General features: G+C 35.9%; 1 protein-coding gene across 1 annotated transcript in view; it reads right to left on the bottom strand.

Annotated features, from left to right (window-relative positions):
- Nucleotides 1–526: 526 nt before the first annotated feature.
- LOC120487651 (uncharacterized) overlaps nucleotides 527–17,827 on the bottom strand; it is a 150,252-nt gene continuing 132,951 nt past the window's right edge. Inside the window, exons 92-102 of the mRNA XM_089116627.1 lie at nucleotides 16,365–16,535; nucleotides 15,030–15,203; nucleotides 12,582–12,755; nucleotides 11,709–11,882; nucleotides 11,227–11,400; nucleotides 6,326–6,499; nucleotides 6,063–6,236; nucleotides 4,405–4,578; nucleotides 3,155–3,316; nucleotides 2,032–2,171; nucleotides 527–1,100 (exon numbers count right to left, since the gene is read on the bottom strand). Of these exons, the coding sequence (XP_088972753.1) occupies nucleotides 1,000–1,100; nucleotides 2,032–2,171; nucleotides 3,155–3,316; nucleotides 4,405–4,578; nucleotides 6,063–6,236; nucleotides 6,326–6,499; nucleotides 11,227–11,400; nucleotides 11,709–11,882; nucleotides 12,582–12,755; nucleotides 15,030–15,203; nucleotides 16,365–16,535 (1,792 nt within the window). The 3' untranslated portion in view covers nucleotides 527–999. The remainder of the gene's footprint in view (nucleotides 1,101–2,031; nucleotides 2,172–3,154; nucleotides 3,317–4,404; nucleotides 4,579–6,062; nucleotides 6,237–6,325; nucleotides 6,500–11,226; nucleotides 11,401–11,708; nucleotides 11,883–12,581; nucleotides 12,756–15,029; nucleotides 15,204–16,364; nucleotides 16,536–17,827) is intronic.

Here is a 17,827-nt window from a genome sequence, read left to right as displayed (position 1 = left end):
TCAAATAATTATGCTTTATAAGGATTATTGTATTTAGTATCATTTTTATTTAAATGTATTTTTATGGAGTAATGAGTGATTAAAATGAATGTAGAATAGAGTGTGTGTGTGTGTGAGGTTTGAGTTGAATTTGACTCTTGTGCAGAAAGGAACTTGCATCATTTCCAGTAGGTCACACATTAATCAGATATTGACAAAAGGTCATTGATATTTACCAAGAATTATATATAAAAAAAAAAGACAGACTTGCTGAAAGAAACTTTTGAAAAAAGAAAGTTTTTCTCTAATAATTGTTGATATATGTTTACAACCAAAAACTACAAGAGCAAAAAATTGACACTATTTTTTATTTGTAGGCTGTTATGATGATGTTTTATTATAAACCTTATTCTTCAGATGATATTGTGTTGACCTCTAGTGGTGAGTCTGAGAAATAATAGTAATCTCTGCATCTGTTGCATCTTAATACCAGTTACACTCCAATTAAGGAAATTTAAATAATTCACTTCTCAAAATAAACAAGTCCTTACATGTATTTTATTATGCTGACATATTTTATAAATATAAAATACAATAGAAAATGAGAAAATTATAATTGCTGATCAAGAAGCATTAGATAGAATATCTAGACCGGGGAATGCGAAAGCTACAATTCAAAATGTGGAGGATTATGGGTACATGAATGCTTAATAAATATTAAGTCTTAGTCTGGGCTGGTGTGTGATAACAGCCATTATCTGTATATCAGTCAAAGCAGACAGTTTCATACAAATAAAAATGTATTAATAAAAATAAATATTTTTATAAAATGTAAGAAAAATATATTTGTAAAACAGATCATTAATATCTTTGCATATGTATCATACAATGATTACATTTTAGTTTTAGGCTTTAAATCATTTAATATATTTAATTGTTAAATTTGACAATTACAATAAGCAATGTTTTAATTGGTTCATTATGGAGGAGTTTAATCCCAACATCATTATGATGAAAGTCTTATACTGAAGATCCATTTTCATGCTTATCCACATCTGACTTTAGATCAGGCTTATCCACAGCTGACCTGAGATCAGGGTTTTCTCCCTCCTCCATTTTACCTGTAAAGAAGCAAAACATCTTGTTTGAACACTAAATCATCAAATAACCCATCAACATAACTCACAATGTGTGTATGTTTCTATTAATGCTGCATTATTTAATTTCTGATCCTTTCTAAAATACAGAGCTAGTATAATACATTGTTAATTTGATAAAGCAATGCTATTTAAAGCTGTTTAAATATATCTTGTTACGATCCTCAGTATTTGTTGTGTGGGTTGTTGGTGTTCTGTGTATGTGTGCAGGGCCAAGTAGTGATTTCAGCTGGAGGACCCTGATTGGCTGATCTTCTGATGCACCGGATTTAAAAGGGCGGCGCTGTTTGAAGATGGAGAGCTCATTCTGGCGTTGGCCTCGTGGCGTTTAGAGCTCTGGATTCCTCCTCCCGTCGACAGATCCCAAAACTTCAGACTTTATTATGATTGTTTGTTGGTGATGAGTTACTTCGACTTTGTATGATTTAGGAACGTAGGGGTGTCCTGCCATTTAATTGACTTGATTTGTTTATTTATAGGGATTTAGGGAAGTTACCGGTATTTTGTATTTTGGTTACTCCCTGAATAGGTAATTTAAGTATGTTTGTTTATACGTTTATTTTGTTTATTATTTTGGCCTTGGGGCACCCTGAAGCCATTATCCTTTAACTTAGCATTTTCTTTTCCACCAATAAACTTTTAAAATCTCTTTATCAGAGATTTTGTGTCTTTGGTGATCTGTCGGCCGGGGCTGGTTTCCTATTAACATCAGTAAAACTCCACGTCCAACCGCCCTTATAATACAGGACGTAACATAACTATACAATACAGGTATAAAAAGCTTGAATTCATAATAGCGGTGGGTTTTGCAGTGTTACTATTTATGAATTAAATTGCACTAAAATGACCATCATACACACATGGTATTCATTTATTACAGTATAATAGCAGGAACCTTCTGAGGATCTTTCACCCGATGGTGGCTTTTCTTGTGCTGTTGATTTCACGGGTTCATCCGCGGGTTTAGACTGAGTAAGCCATCCACCAATGCCTTTGATCATCTTTACGACACCCCAGTCTTCTTCCTCTGTGAGGCTGTGAGGAGGAATTAGAGGAGAACATAATCAGTGTTGAGTTGAACAAAGTTGCAAATGAATTATTATATTTCAATTAAGTACAAAGTGTAATAGACTAAAACTAACATTGTATTCCTGTAAACAGATTAGTTACTGATTTGACATCATCTGGCATACACACTTTCACCTAAGCAAAACCTTATACAAACATTTCTAAACAAAATTTCAGTATTTTTCCTCGGTTTTAATAATTGTTTTTATTCGGTAAAAAAACGGTATATTCTCTCCCCTTACACTATCCCTACATCTAAACCTTACAACTGAGAATGGTCTGGTTTTAACCAGGCTAGTCAGTTTCTCCACTTCTCACGACATACATGAAAGTAAGTGGCCGGTGAACTGGGAGAAGAATAGGGTAAAATGTAAAGCTACTTACACAATGTGTATCTGATATGAATAAAGCGTGTCGTTTTATTATAATGAAAAGGATTGTTATTCTGTCATAAGATGCCACATCAGATCAGAGAAGGGAGTTATTTTATACATTCGACTGACGTCATATTGAACAAGAACATGATATTAATGTGATAAATGATTGTGTTTTTATGCTAAGATAACATGCTAACTCTTATGCACCTGTTGCCAGAGGAGCGATAGTCCAACTAAGATCAATCCAATGTTTCTTTGAAAGGGCATTTCATACAAACGGGAAGAATATGAAATTAGATATTTGATCAATGAAATAAGGCATTTCTATTTACACGGTTTTAATCACCTTAAACTGATAAATCAAATGCTCCATGTCATTGTCAGAGATGCATCAGTTATTTCAGATATCACAGATGACCAAATAAAGCTTTGGCAGGACAAAAATTAATTTTGGTGGAAGCCAAAATGTTTTAAGTGCAGACAAAACCCTGTATTTGTATTTTAAATATAATACATATAAACTTGCATTCGTAAGTTTGTTAGTGTTTCTGCATCAAAAGGATGTTTGCTCACCTCAGGTTACAGCTTGAGTTTTGTGTCACGTCAATGAGTTCCTGCTTGGAGGATCTGATGTTGTTATTACTCAGATAAAGCTCTTTTAAAAACTGCAGTGCTTTTGTGTTTGTCAAACACTGAGTTAAAGAAGAAACATCTGTAATGCCACAGTCATTTAGCCTAGAAAGAGAAAGAAGATTTGTCATTTTTTTAACTTTCAACTCAAAATTTTACAGGAAAAAAAGAGTCACCTCAATATAAATGTGAGACTTCTTCCATTGGCAGAGAAATTCACCAACATGAATTTTACATCAATATCAAATCTGACAGAAACTCAGTTGCCTGATTTGCTCATCAAAGCTACACTAACTATTCAAGGAAAAATCGTTTAATCTGTGTCGACTCAGCCCAGCATTCTCCAGTGCTGCAGAATAAAGAGGCTGATCGGAAAATGTTTCACACCTGCTTCACATCTGGTCTACTAATATTTAATTACTATTATCAGCTAATCAAATTACACATTATTGTAAAAAACAAAAAAACACTCTTTACTTTACTTCAAGTCCCTGTGGAATCAAAATTGAGCCTATTTACTTTGTTTAACGCATATTACTAGTCTTGCGGTGAACAAATATTCAGTGCAAGTATATATATATATATATATATATATATATATAAATAAAGAAATTCCATGGTAATCTTTAATCCAAATCTGAAAAGTTACTTCCGGTCTGGAATGGTGTCTTTTTCTGATGATGTAGGTTTAACGGCTTGGGTGGGGAAACGTTTAACCACTCCCCTCAAACCGTTAGTTTGCTATGAGCGAGAGATGGAGAGGAGGAGCGCTAGAGTAAAACCCTGTCTTCTGTTCAATATTCCGTTTCACATGGAAATACGTCACAGCACTGGAGAAAAGTCCTTTGCAGCACTGCTATTTACTGAAATCATCTTATCATACTTAAACATTTTTCCAGACTGTGACGTTACTGACTGACAGAGGGTCCTTGTGCCACAGTGCACATACAGTATAAAGCTAAATCATTATGAAATCATCACCAAAACTGACCAGCACTTGGTTCTTGGTGGGTGTTTATTTAAGACCCTGCTTTCATCAGATCTCAAAACACATCACTAAAGAAAATTATTTTCTATAAAAATAATGTAAACTCAGTCTCTTCATGAGATATTGAGTGAAAGTGATTTGGTTAAATTGTTTTATGTAGAGGTGATTTTCAGCATTTTGATTCTTGTATGTGAAAGTTACTGACCTCAATATCTCCAGTTTACATTTTGGATTCTTCAGTATGTCACACAAGATCTGCAGTCCTTTGTTTTCTATTTGATTCCCACTGAAGTCCAGCTCTCTCAGGTGTGCAGGATTTGATCTCATTCCTTCAGTCAGGAGACGGCACTGTTTCTCTGTAATACTGCATCCACTCAGACTGAGGACAGAGAAACAATGGATCAAATATATGGAAATTCACCATGAGTATGTGTCATACAATATAATACAACAACAAAAACATGGAAACTCAATTACAGAACCATAAACCATGAGAGGAGCATAACTAGAAGGAAACTAGTAACTCAGGTAGTAATTAAATCGTCTTCAAAACATCTGTGAGTTAAATGTACATTAAGAAAGAATCAATATAAAACCAATTGAATACCTGAATCAACAAATTTATTAGAAATATAATGACTATTTTCTGATTTTTAACGTGAGAAAAATGAAGAAACCACAAATTAAAGTAATTTTTGTGTAGTTTACTGTCACTAATACAAATTTTACTTATTGGAGGCTATACATATTGGAAGCTGTCCATATTGGGTAGCGCGAGTTTAAGCTCTCAAAAACACTCCCATTAAATCAGGAAGCTGACGACACTGCGACATGAATCTCTTACATCGATTCTGCACTTTGTTATTTATTGAGAGAACTCCATAGACAGTAAAAGAAATGGACACAGCGACCCCATAGACTTCAATGGAGAAAAGTGAAGCCCATTAGAAGCACTCACTTCCTGATGGCTGAGAGACTGCGCAGAGACACACAGAGCTTGACGACGGAGATGTGACGTGAGCAACCTGTCTGACAGTTGTACGTCTTCTAGTAGCTGTGTCAAGAGGAATCTGAATCATTCCCTTCTGAATCTCACAGAGACTGAGAGAGTGAGTATGAGCTGTCTATCAGCAGCAAGAGCAACTTTACAACTCTCTGTGGGCTTCTCCCTTGACTTTACGCCTCCACATCCCCCTGATTACCCGCAAGCTTCTCCTCCTGTCTATACGGTAATTACTTTAGTCGCGTGTTATGATGCAATCGTTAGCCTATTTTTACAAAAACAGAGTCTTCACAAATGGAGTCTTTAAACACCTCAGCTGTAAAGTTATTCACTGTCAAAGTGACGCCAAAATGAATGGGAGTCAATGGGATGCTAACAGCAGGTGAAGGCTTGCTAGCCAATGGCGGCCCCCAGGGAGACTTCAGTTTCTGGCTAAATTGAAACTTGAAAATAATTTTTATATTTGTATGAAAAAAAAAACTGCTAACAGAAACACAAGATCTCTTTAAAAACATTTCATAAAATACATTTCATGTATTTTTTTACATCTTTTATAAAAGTAGAATTTGTAAAAAGTACCATAAGTGCTGTAAAAACATTTAACTCCGTCAGAATAATCTATTAACAGATTTAGACTGTTCTCACTTTGGTCTCATTTTGCAGTTTGTCAGATTTCAGCACGTGAAACTTTCTACTGATAGAAAACCATCAGTCCATTAGCTCACAGTACTTATTTTCATTAGACAAGGAAACACCAAAAGACACAGTATAAACAATGTGACTGCCCCTGTTGTCTTAAAATAACTAATAGTGAACTTTTTAATCACACTGTAACTGCTGTAAAGTATAATGATACTAACTGTAGCTTTTCCAGTTTGCACTGTAAACTGCCCAGCAGAACAGCAAAACTGTCAGCTCCAGAGTCTCCTAGTTGATTCCCACTGAGGTCCAGCTCTCTCAGGTGTGATGAGTTTGATTTCAGAGCTAAAATTACAGCAGAACAATCTTCAGATGTTATTTCACAGCCTCTTAACCTGCAATGGGAGAAATGGGAAAAACATTTAATTTTGTTTCATTTAAACACCAAAGCACTATTTTCTTTGCTGTAAGTGAATATACTGACCTCAATCTCTCCAGGTTACAGCGTGAATCCTTCAGTAGCTCAACAAAATGCTCCACTCTTGTGTGTTTTAGTACATTCCCACTGAGGTCCAGCTCTCTCAGGTGTGATGGGTTTGATTTCAGAGCTGAAGTCAGGAAGCCACATTGCTTCTGTTTAATACTGCATGTACACAATCTGAAGATAAAAAAACCACACAAAAACTCAGAGAAAGACAGACTTAGATCTATGATGTCATCTTATTCTCTTTCCCCACTATTGTTCCCCAGAATTTTCGAGCAATCCATGTCTTCACAGTTTTACAGAAAGGAAGAGTACAGAATCTCTAATACAAAAGAAGCAGCAGAAACAAGTGATTTATGTTTTTACTATACATAAACAAACTAACATGATCATCAAACATTAATCAGCATATAAAATAAGAAAGCTAGAATCTAATTACTTGTTGTTTTGCAAAAGCAGAGGGGCTGTTCTTTATTTTGATATAATGTATGATCACCATTCATGCACCATAATATTCTGAGGGATATGAAACTTTAAAATGATCAAAAACGCTGACAGTAAAGAGTTAAATAGATACAGTGGGCCTTTAGTCTGTCATAGAGTGTATAGCCGCTCTTCCACCGCCGAGCTGAACGGTCTTTTTGTCTAACCGTTCCACCCTGTGCCGACCCGGGCCAGCTGGTACGGATATGGTTTTGTTTCCACTGCGGGGATGATAACAGCGCTCTTTGGACTGTAATACAAATGTCAGTCGTTGCCTCGGTAATGCGAGAGTTTACAGATTATGAGATGTAAATAGCGGCTGCATTATGAACGATGATCTGAAATTTCTATTAATTTTTATTAGTTTTTGTTAATAATTCCTCTAATTATGACACCATGCAAGCTACAGAGAAACTGGCAGCCAGGCATGGCAACAGACAAGTGACATTCTGAAACGCTTAACGTAAAAAAACACTTAATGTGGCCTAATGTACTAAGACAGTGATTTTAAAAGACCAAACTCTGTAAAAATCATATTAATTAAGTAGCCTAATAAACTATGTACAGACAAATTTAGTAGAGCCCAGAGTATGAACGCAATGCGTTTAATTAGGCTGCATGTTAAGCATTTTCCTCCCAGAGATAGGCTCTTCAATTTTTCTGTACATAGTAACTTTATTAATAAGATGTTTACTGAGTTTGGTCTTTTAATATCACCGTCTTAGTAGCCTGCATTAACGCTCAGGTGCTCTTCGGTCATTTCTGAACGAAAAATTTTCTGTTTTGAAATTTAAAAAAATCACAGCTTCATCGGAATGTTACGAAACTTGGTGACTTTTATGGCATTGGGTATGTGAACACACAAAAAAATTGAGGTCATGATCCGAGCAGGCTAAGTGGTCGTAAAAAAAAATAGTCACACTTGTGCTCTTCGTCAAAAATGACCGACCATAGGAAATGAATGGGAAATTGACAAAAACACAGTGCTCAGCATTGAAGGGGTGACACTCTAAAACATCAAGAGTGCAAAACAGACATACCCACCCCCACACACACACTTTTATACACAAAAACACCAATAAATTGTGATTAAAGAAATCTGTTTTGAATATTTAAAAATCACAGCTTCTTCAGAAAATTACGAAACTTACGTGACTTTTATGGCATTGGGTATGTGAACACAGAAAAAAATTGAGGTCATGATTCGAGCAATTTAAGTGGTCGTAAAAAAATGAGACACACTTTTGCTCTTCTGTCAAAAATGACAACCCAAAGGAAATGAATGGGAAATTGACAAACAAAAAAAATTCTCTGAATTTTTGTGTGTACAATCTACAAATCGGCCACGATGCAGAAAAAAAGTGCTCAGCATTGAAGGGCTGACACTCTAAAATATCAAGAGTCCAAAACAGACATACCCACCCCTACACACACACACACAAACACACACTTTTATACACAAAACACAAATAAATTGTGATTAAAGAAATCTGTTTTGAATATTTAAAAATCACAGCTTCTTCAGAAAATTACGAAACTTGGTGACTTTTATGGCATTATGTATGTGAACACAAAAAATATTGAGGTCATGATCTGAGCATGCTAAGTGGTCTTAAAAAATAGTCACACTTGTGGTCTTTGGTCAAAAATGACCCCCATAGGAAATGAATGGGAAATTGTAAAAAATGAAAAAAAAAAATTGTGAATTTTTGTTTGTCAATTTTTTTTTATAAGAAATAGTTTTTCAGATTGTTTCAACTATATATTCAAATCCACCAACAACAACAAAAAATGTGTTCATAAACAGCTGGGGAATTCACATGCCTCTCCATAGAGAGCTGTACATGCCATCTAGTGGTTACACCATGATTCTACGCCTTTTCTCTATACTGTATCCAGATGGCGCTAATTTTCTTCAAAAAATATTTTTTTTCTGAAGGCCTAGACTCTATATTAAACTAAAATACTGCAATAATATTTTTTTGAAAAAAATAATATATATATATAGAAAAATATATATTTTTCCATGGCAAAAATAAACCCTAAATATTGCATAAATATTAATAAATTCAATTAAATTTTCTCAAAATACTAAATTAAAAAGAATAAATATTATAGAACAAAAATAAATTACATTGGTTTTACTGGGATGGAGAAAGTTTCATTTTTAGGTGTCCGGTCACTTTTGACCCGGAAGATAACAAGTGTGACTCCGAAACGAAGAGCACCTGAGGGTTAAGCCACATTAAGCATTTTTTTACGTAAAGCGTTTTAGAATGTCCCAAGTGACGGATCTCGAGTGGCGACGTCACTACACACACTTTACCAGCACGGTAAACTAACCGCGCTGATCATTCCGGGCCGAGAACGGTTAGTAATCGTGCCGTACCGTACCAGGCTCAAGTGGAAATACAACTGGAACTGTTCTTAGAATTGTTCGGCCCAATGGTGGAATATCAGCTTATGTCACAGTTCGAGTCACAAAACTCACTCAAAATGGCACAGGGGGGCAAAAGTCCACAGAAGATCACTTTAACACCAGAGATGAGCAAACAAGTATGATTTGATAGTCTCCCTAATTATATTTTCAGTTTGGTAATCCCTGGTTGTCTGGTGTTAGTTGTGTAAAAGTCCTTGTGTTATTTCGCTTCTCTATTTGTGGATTACAGTGATCTTCTGTGGACTTTTGCCCCCCATGCCAATTTGAGTTTACATCCTTCTTTCCAAAAAGCGTGCGCTGCCGTGGTGACTGTCTTTTCTATGCAATCATGAACTGCGCTATCCATGATGACGAGGAAGTTTCAGCAAAAGTCAGGATAAACTGATTTTTAGCTCTACAACTAGATGTATTCATGGAGATGAGAAATAAAAACCCGCCCTGTACAGCTATAATCAGCTGTTTGGCTGAGCTTTCGATGTTGTTACGGAAAGGCAGAGTGAGGCTGATCGGTTGTTGTCACATGATTTGCGGTGTGCTTGCGGCATTCAGAAAAAAATGCGTCTCGCTGTGCCTGGAAAAAATGAGTGCACTTCTATTATACGCTTGTTTGTCGTGCGTCTACATTGAAATATTTAACTTGAGCTGGCAAAAGACATGACATTAGAACGGCCCCTAACCACACCTGAACTGAAGACTAATTATTCCATAACTTAGGATAGGCTACTGATAGATTTTGTATTTTCGTATGTAATCCACCCCATCTGTGTCTGCAAATGTGTGTTCCAAATGGCCAATAGAGATGAATGACCCATTCAGATGCATGGCCCATAGAAAGTGATGGTGTGAATGAATAAAAAGAATCAGCATTGCTCAGAGTGGATTAACAAGTTAGATGGATCTTCTGTGGGAGGTCCTAACAGGTTTCTATTGTTTGTAGCCCATAGGCATCTGTCTCTCAGGCCCCGTCCACACTACTGCGTTTTCATTTAAAAACGGAGACCTTTTGCTACGTTTGCACCTCCCGTCCACACTAAAACGGGAAAAACGAAGACCTAAAACGGAGAAGTTTAGAAACGCTGCAGCTGCGTTTTGAATCTCCGGAGGGCGTTTTAGTGTGGACGAGACAAAACGGAGAACTTCAGAAACGCTGACGCAGAGGCTGACGCTTGGCTCTATGATTGGGTGTTATCAGTCATGACATATCCTTCCCTGATTCGTCATTCACTGTTTACACCGGCGCGCGCATGCCCAGTGTTGGTGAATGGTCACGTGATTCGCGTTTTCAGTCGTTTTAATGTGGACGGAGATCGTTTCTAATACGCAGACAAAACGCTGGTGTGGACGGAGATCGTATTCGTTTTAATTCACCGTTTTTAAACGAAAACGCAGTAGTTTGGACGGGGCCTCAGACAGAACTTTGGGTTAAGATTTGTTGAAGGGCGACATCATGCTAACACAGCTGCTGAAGGACTGCTACACTACAAACCTTTAATAAAGTCTTCTCCCCACAAGAACTGGTCAAGCTTACTTATTTTATGTATTGGAGAAATCTAATACATTGGCGAGCCACCCAAATCACTGCTCGCTCAGCAACACCAAAATCTAACACTACTAACAGGCAGGGAATGAAAGAAAGCAGAGCCAATTACCACATAGAAAACTGACCAGAAGACTAAAACACATGAAACACTCTTGACTAGCATAACTAGCATAACTCTTGTGCATAGCATAACATTTCTGCAGAACAACACACACACACAAGTAGTACACTGAAATCTGTATTGGATCAAATTAAATTAAATTCAATGCAATTACTTGTTAGTTAGGCACCTAAAATTAAGTGTGACCAATAGGAGAATGCAGTTGCAGTTCAGGTGAAATGCTACAGTATAAAAAATGTAACCTAAGCTCTGTTGTATTTAACTAAACAGTAAACTTTAATCACACTGTAGCTGCTGTAAAGTATAATGACACTAACTGTAGTTTTTCCAGTTTGCATTGTGGTTTCTTCAGTAGATCTCCGAGGTTTTTAAATCCAGAGTCTCCTGGTTCATTCTCACTGAGGTCCAGCTCTCTCAGGTGTGATGGGTTTGATTTCAGAGCTGAAGTCAGGATTTTACACTGCATCTCTTTAATACTGCATTTACACAATCTGAAGATAAAGAAAAAAACACACACAAAGAAATAGTCTTAGGAATTAAAATAGCCTCTTTCCCCACTATTTCCACCAGTTGTCTTTCACTAAACAGTAAACTTTAATCACACTGTAGCTGCTGTAAAGTATAATGATTCTGACTGTAGATTTTCCAGTTTGCACTGTTGTTTCTTCAGTAGATCAGTAGACCCTATTGTTTATTTAATCAGATCACTGAACACTAAAGAGAATATGTTTTACAAGTATATAGCGTAGTGTTCAAGTAATTTTAAACAGTTTGATTCTTGTATGTGAATGTTCCTCACCTCAGTCTCTCCAGCTTACAGCGTGAATCTGTCAGTACAGCAGATAAGTGCTTTGCTCCTGCATTTGTCAGTTGATTCCCACTGAGGTCCAGCTCTCTCAGGTGTGAAAGGTTTGGAAATAGAGCCGAAGTCAGGGTGTGTAACTGATTCTCTGTAATATTGCATCCACACAGACTGAAGACACAAAGAGAAAAGACAATTTCCATTTCAGAAATGTCAATCAGTTAGGGCAGTGGATCTCAAACTGTGGCGGCGCAGGAGATCAGAAGAAAGAATAGAAAAAACAGCCGTTGCAACAGTGTTCACGTGCGTGAATAGCAGTTAGCGGTCTGTCTTTATAAAGCGCCATCGAACGGCAACTACACTGAATAGTTCTTCTTTAGACTGTTGACTTGTCACCGCTGGAACAACTCTTCAGCGGACCGAATCACAAGCTGCGATTGAGAACGCACTACTCCACTGCTGTGAGTCTTCTGGTGAGATGAACAAGAAGCTGAGCTTGTGAGGCGCTGGCAAAAGTTGCTATAAATTGGCGATTTGAATGGGCCAATATATTGTATATCGTTTATCCAATGCATGACTAAAATATATAAATGTTTTAGTTTATTTAGTTCTGATCTATTATTCTCTTTTACTGGTAGTCTATGACATTACAGTGAAACTATTGCATTGCACATTTTTCAATGTAAAACATCTTAAGTAATTTTTATCTAAATGAGTATGTTTTTAATTGTTTACTACATCTTAATAAATAACATTATTGTAGCTGCTGAGAGAAAAACTGACTCAAACAAATGAGGAAATGGTGTTATCCACTACTGTAAAAATATTAAAATAATGCAAAATTTTATGTCCCTAAAACAAAATACTCACGTCAGTGTGTTGAGTTTACAGTGTTTATCCTGCAGTAGAGCAGCGATCTGATTCACTCGTGTGTCTTCAAGTTTGTGTCCACTCAGATTCAGTTCTCTCAGGAGTAACGGGTTTTTACCCACAATTCCACTCACATACTGACAGGCTTCATCTGCAGCAGGATTTCTCAAAATCCTGCAGAAGGAAAGATGAAATTTAAATGTATTTATGACTTTAAGAAATATGTGAGAAACATCAGCACAGAGAGAAATGGCTTGTGGCATTTTTGTGAAGATCTGGAGACTCACAGAACTGCTGTAGAGAGATACAGTGATACAGTGAACCTGGGCTTGATAGCATTAAACTACAGTTTCAGAAACATTTAATACCATACTACTGAATACCATCAGTACAATTCAACACTGGAGTAAATCACTCGCATCTGCGACTAATTGACAATTGCAATTGATAATATATATGAGCGCTTGTAGGGCTACACGATTGATCGAATTTTAATCACGATCACGATTTTGGCTTCTCACAATCAAATTCGCGTGATCGAGCAATATTTAAAATGCGTTTTTTTTTTTTTTGCAAAGCCAATCTAGCGCTCCGTAAACCACTTATCTGATCACGTGCATCCATGAGCCCCAGTGCGCAAGAGAGACGAGTGTGTCTGCGGCTCTGCGCACGAGCGACAGTGCACGAAAAAGACGAAGAGCGCTCGAAAGTGCGCGAGTGTCTCTACGTGCGAAAGATACTGATTGTGTCTGCGCGCGAGAGAGAATGAGTGACAATGAACGTGAGACCGAGTGTGAGCATTAGTAAATTGCATTAATGAATTGGTAAATACTACATAGTAATATATTACTATATAAGAGGCATGAAAGTTCGATTAATGGACTCCAATAATCAGTAGGCCTAGGCCTAATACAAACGTCTTGTTTTGAATTATTGTTTAATAAATAGAAATAATTCAATCACATAAAACTTTCATATAGAGGATTAAATAGATTCAATTTATGCAGTAAGATTTCACAACTAATCACTGACATTGTACCACAACATTTTACATTTCTTAAGCGCCAAATAACAATGACTGAAATTCATCCATTAATTAAACTTCCATGCATAGTTCTGTTCTCATTTGGTTACATTCTGTTATGGAATATTTGTTTTTTATTGATTGTATATTTTGCGTGGTTTATTCACATCCATTATGCAGGTATAATGCAAGTTTATATTTTGCTTTCTAAAATATATTTACACAAATGTAAATGTAAAATAGTGCCCTATTAAAGTTTGGCTACATTTTATTAATTATTTTCTTTATTTTTCTTTATTCATTAAGGAGATGCACTGAATGTTGGTGAATAAGAGGACCTATTTTATTTTCATGCACATAGTTGTACATTAGCAGGAATGTAGCACAATATGGATGTGAAAGCAGTTATAATAAGCCTATGTGACAATAAAATTAGTTTTGGTTAAAATCAACAAATAATCGTGATAATTAATCGTGATCTCAATATTGATCAAAATAATTGTGATTATCATTTTGGCCCAAATCGTGCAGCCCTACTTGAGAGTATCGCTCTCCGTCTATAATATTTCATTTCAGTTCAATGGATGCGCAGTCAGAGACATTAAATGTTTTTTTTTTAATGGCTCTGTGCGCAGCCTACCTGTATTAGACATAACAAAAACTATAGTGTGAAGACGCATGACTCGCCATCACTTTGGTGAGAGCACTGTTTCTCACACACAGAGAGAGAGAGAGACACACTAATGCGCGAACGGCTATCTGATTAGCTGGCGCTCATCTATTATATTTTGATTTCAGCAAATCAGTTCGAGCGAACACTGACAATGTGATTAATTTCATGAACCCAGCAGCTCATCAATCCTTAGTGTATTGTATATTGTTTTACACTAAATGACCAACAATATATTATGCACCACAACCAGCCCTAATTTCAGTTAAAATGACAAACTTGCATTCATGGTTACCAAGTTTTAGTTCTAATTACTAAAGTTCTATCATTAAATAATGCTTGATTGACTGATGTTAAGAGTGTACGTTCAGATATTTAAAAAACTGTGCCATTTTACAAAGACAAGCATTGTATGGATATACGTATATATATATACACGTATATATATATATATATATATATGTATATATATATATATATATATATATACGTATATATATATGTATATATATATATATATATATATATATATATATGTATATATATATATATATATATATATATATATATTATATCAGTCTGGCGAGTAAACTAAAAAATGACTAGCAAATGGCGATTCTATTGCCAAGGTGTGCGTAGAGGGTTGCAATTCAGTGGGTAACCCCCACTGAAAAACTTATTGTATTACTGAAATTATATTTTGCATGATTATTTAGCATGCATATTTATTTTGTAATATTTCATCACGTCTCACCTCAGTGTTTTGAGTGAACACTTCTTATCCTGTAGTAGATCATCGAGCTCCTTCACTCCTGATTGTCCAGGATCATTTCCTGTGAGATCCAGCTCTATCAGGTGTGAAGGGTTTGATCTCAAAGCTGAAGCCAGAGCTTTATAACCTTCTTCTCTGATACCGCAGTCTGAGAGTCTGGAAAAAAGGAAATTTGAATATTGTTATTTTATGAGTAATATATTTAAACATATTTCATACTGTTAAACTGTTTGGGAGTTGCTAAATAAAGTAAAAGTAACAATGCTATTAACATAACTACATTTTTTAGTAGCTGGACAGTAGCTCAGCTAGGTTTAAAACATTGTAGCTTTTCCAGTTGCTAGCTACTCTTTCTGAGTATCTGTGTAGCGCGACTGAAAGCTACATTCCATTATGAGCCTCTAACGCATTAAAGCAGCGCAGAATCGTCTTCTTATTAGATAACAAACTACATTTGCTCATTACCGCAATCTGTTGTTACATCATGAATTTTGCGACTACACAACCGATAAGAGATTGTCTGATGATTGTAAAAAGGATATACAGGAATGGATATTTCACGTGAATCGACGGTAATTTATGCAAACCAAAGTTTAAAATGGAGTTTACATTAAAGACTTAAAGAGCATATGGAGGGTGAATAATAGTTTTTTTTTTAAATGTTTCTACTTATCCTGCTTTATTGCACTCTATATCAAATGTGTATTTCTATTTTAATTACAATAATGAATCACCATAGACTAATCTGTCCTGTTAGTTTTGTAATGAACCTAAAAGATCACTAATTGAACTGAAACAAAATTGTAATATAATAGTGTGCTCATTACTTGGCAAAGGATGGTTGCGGTGGGATTTCAAGTAAAGTGTGAGCAGCTCATGATGACTCTTTCCACAGTGAATAGCCACATGTGCTGTGAGTTTAATCTGTATTTTTGATTATTTTGATTACTCCTGTGTATCCAGTTTGAGTTTGCATACATTTTGTTCTTGTATTGATGTAACATTTGTAGCAATTTTTCACTTTGACAGCAAGTTTGAGATAACATTCTTCATAAACAAATATTCAGTTATTTGTAACAATGTCATTGTAAAAAAAGAAGGTTCAATGTAGCTACTTTTTAATAGAAACTTGTAGAGTAGCTACAAGCTTGAAAGTAACTTTACTTTAACTTTGAGTAGCTTGTCAAACTACAGTATCTTCCCCAACACTGCTGTTAAAACATAAATTGTACAATGAAAAAAAATAAAAAATAAAACATTCAAACGTCCAAACATTTAAAAGTTAAGTGGAATCAAACAATAGCTCATTGAACTCACCTGAGTTTCTGCAGTGTACAGTCTGTATTTTCTAATCCGTGCTGGAGTTTCTTCACTCCTGAATCCTGCAGATTATTGTTGCTGATGTCAAGCTCTTTCAGACTGGAGTTTGATCTCAGGACTGTAGCGAGAGCTGAACAGCTTTCCTCTGTTAGACCACACTTACGCAGCCTAAAATCATGAACAGAAGAGGCAGAATTTACAAACACATTTCAAACTCACAAGTTGATACATTTTGTAAAATGCAATAAAAACCAACAGTCTGTGATTTCTTACTTTTATTTAACCTTTATTTAACTAACCTTTAAGTTCACAGAAAAGGTTTCCAATGTTTTCACTGACCAACTTAATTGTGTTTTGAAAATAAATTTAAAAAAATTACGGCTGCATCACACTCTAAACATGTTGGGACTGAGGCATGTTTACCACAGTGTAACATCATCTTTCCTTTAAAGTCCCCGTGAACCGGAAGTTGCAAACGACTTTTCTCCAGTGCTGTGACGTATTTCCAAGTGAAACGGAATATTGAACAGAGGGCAGGGTTTTACTCTAGCGCTCCTCCTCTCCATCTCTCGTTTATAGCAGACTAACGGTTTGAGGGGAGTGGTTAAGCGTTTCCCAACCCAAACTGTGAAACCTACATCATCAGAAAAAGAAACCGTTCCAGACCGGAAGTAACTTTTCAGATTTTGATTAAAGATTACTAAGGTAAAACATTTTTTTAATATATATTCACTTGCACGGATTAATTGTTCACCACAAGACTAGTAATATGCGCTAACAAAATAAATAGGTTCAATTTTGATTTCACGGGGACTTTAAACAAACGTTTTAACTTTTTAGGAATTACAGTTATAAAAGTGGAATTTTAGCCTAATCTCGCTTGATAGAAGACTTTAGCCACTCAACAGTCCATGGTTGTTGATCTCTGATTCTCCTTTTCATGATGAGCCATACATTTTCTGTATGGCAGAGATCTGGGGCCGTATTCACATCTTAAAGGGACCTATTATGTCCATTTTCAAAAGATGTAAAATAAGTCTCTGATGTCCCCAGAGTGTGTATGTGAAGTTTTAGCTCAAAATACCCAACAAATCATTTTTTACAGCATGTTTAAATTGTAACTTTTTGGGACTCGGAAAAACACGCCGTTTGTGTGTCCCTTTAAATGCAAACGAGCTGCTGCTGCACGGCACAGGGGGCGGAGCTTCAAGAGATTGCGCTCAGTGTCAGGACAATCTCATCTCATGGAATGATATAATTGAATAAATGTGAATTTTGCATAATTGTGCCCTTTAAGGATAAATGTAGCTCCTAACTTTCCAGTTTAGAATAAACTCTTAAAAATAATGGGCATGTCCCTCATAATTTTAGGACTCCAAAATTTTTGCTCAAGAGTATTTCACAAAGTATTTTAAGACTAATAAATCTCTAAGACAAAAGCACAAACAATCCTTATGGAT

Source organism: Pimephales promelas, chromosome 10, assembly GCF_988280905.1.
Source record: "Pimephales promelas chromosome 10, fPimPro1.hap1.1, whole genome shotgun sequence".
Taxonomy (NCBI): Eukaryota; Metazoa; Chordata; class Actinopteri; order Cypriniformes; family Leuciscidae; genus Pimephales; species Pimephales promelas.
The sequence above is the reverse complement of the archived record's forward strand: the minus strand, read 5'-3'. Positions and strand labels throughout refer to the sequence as shown.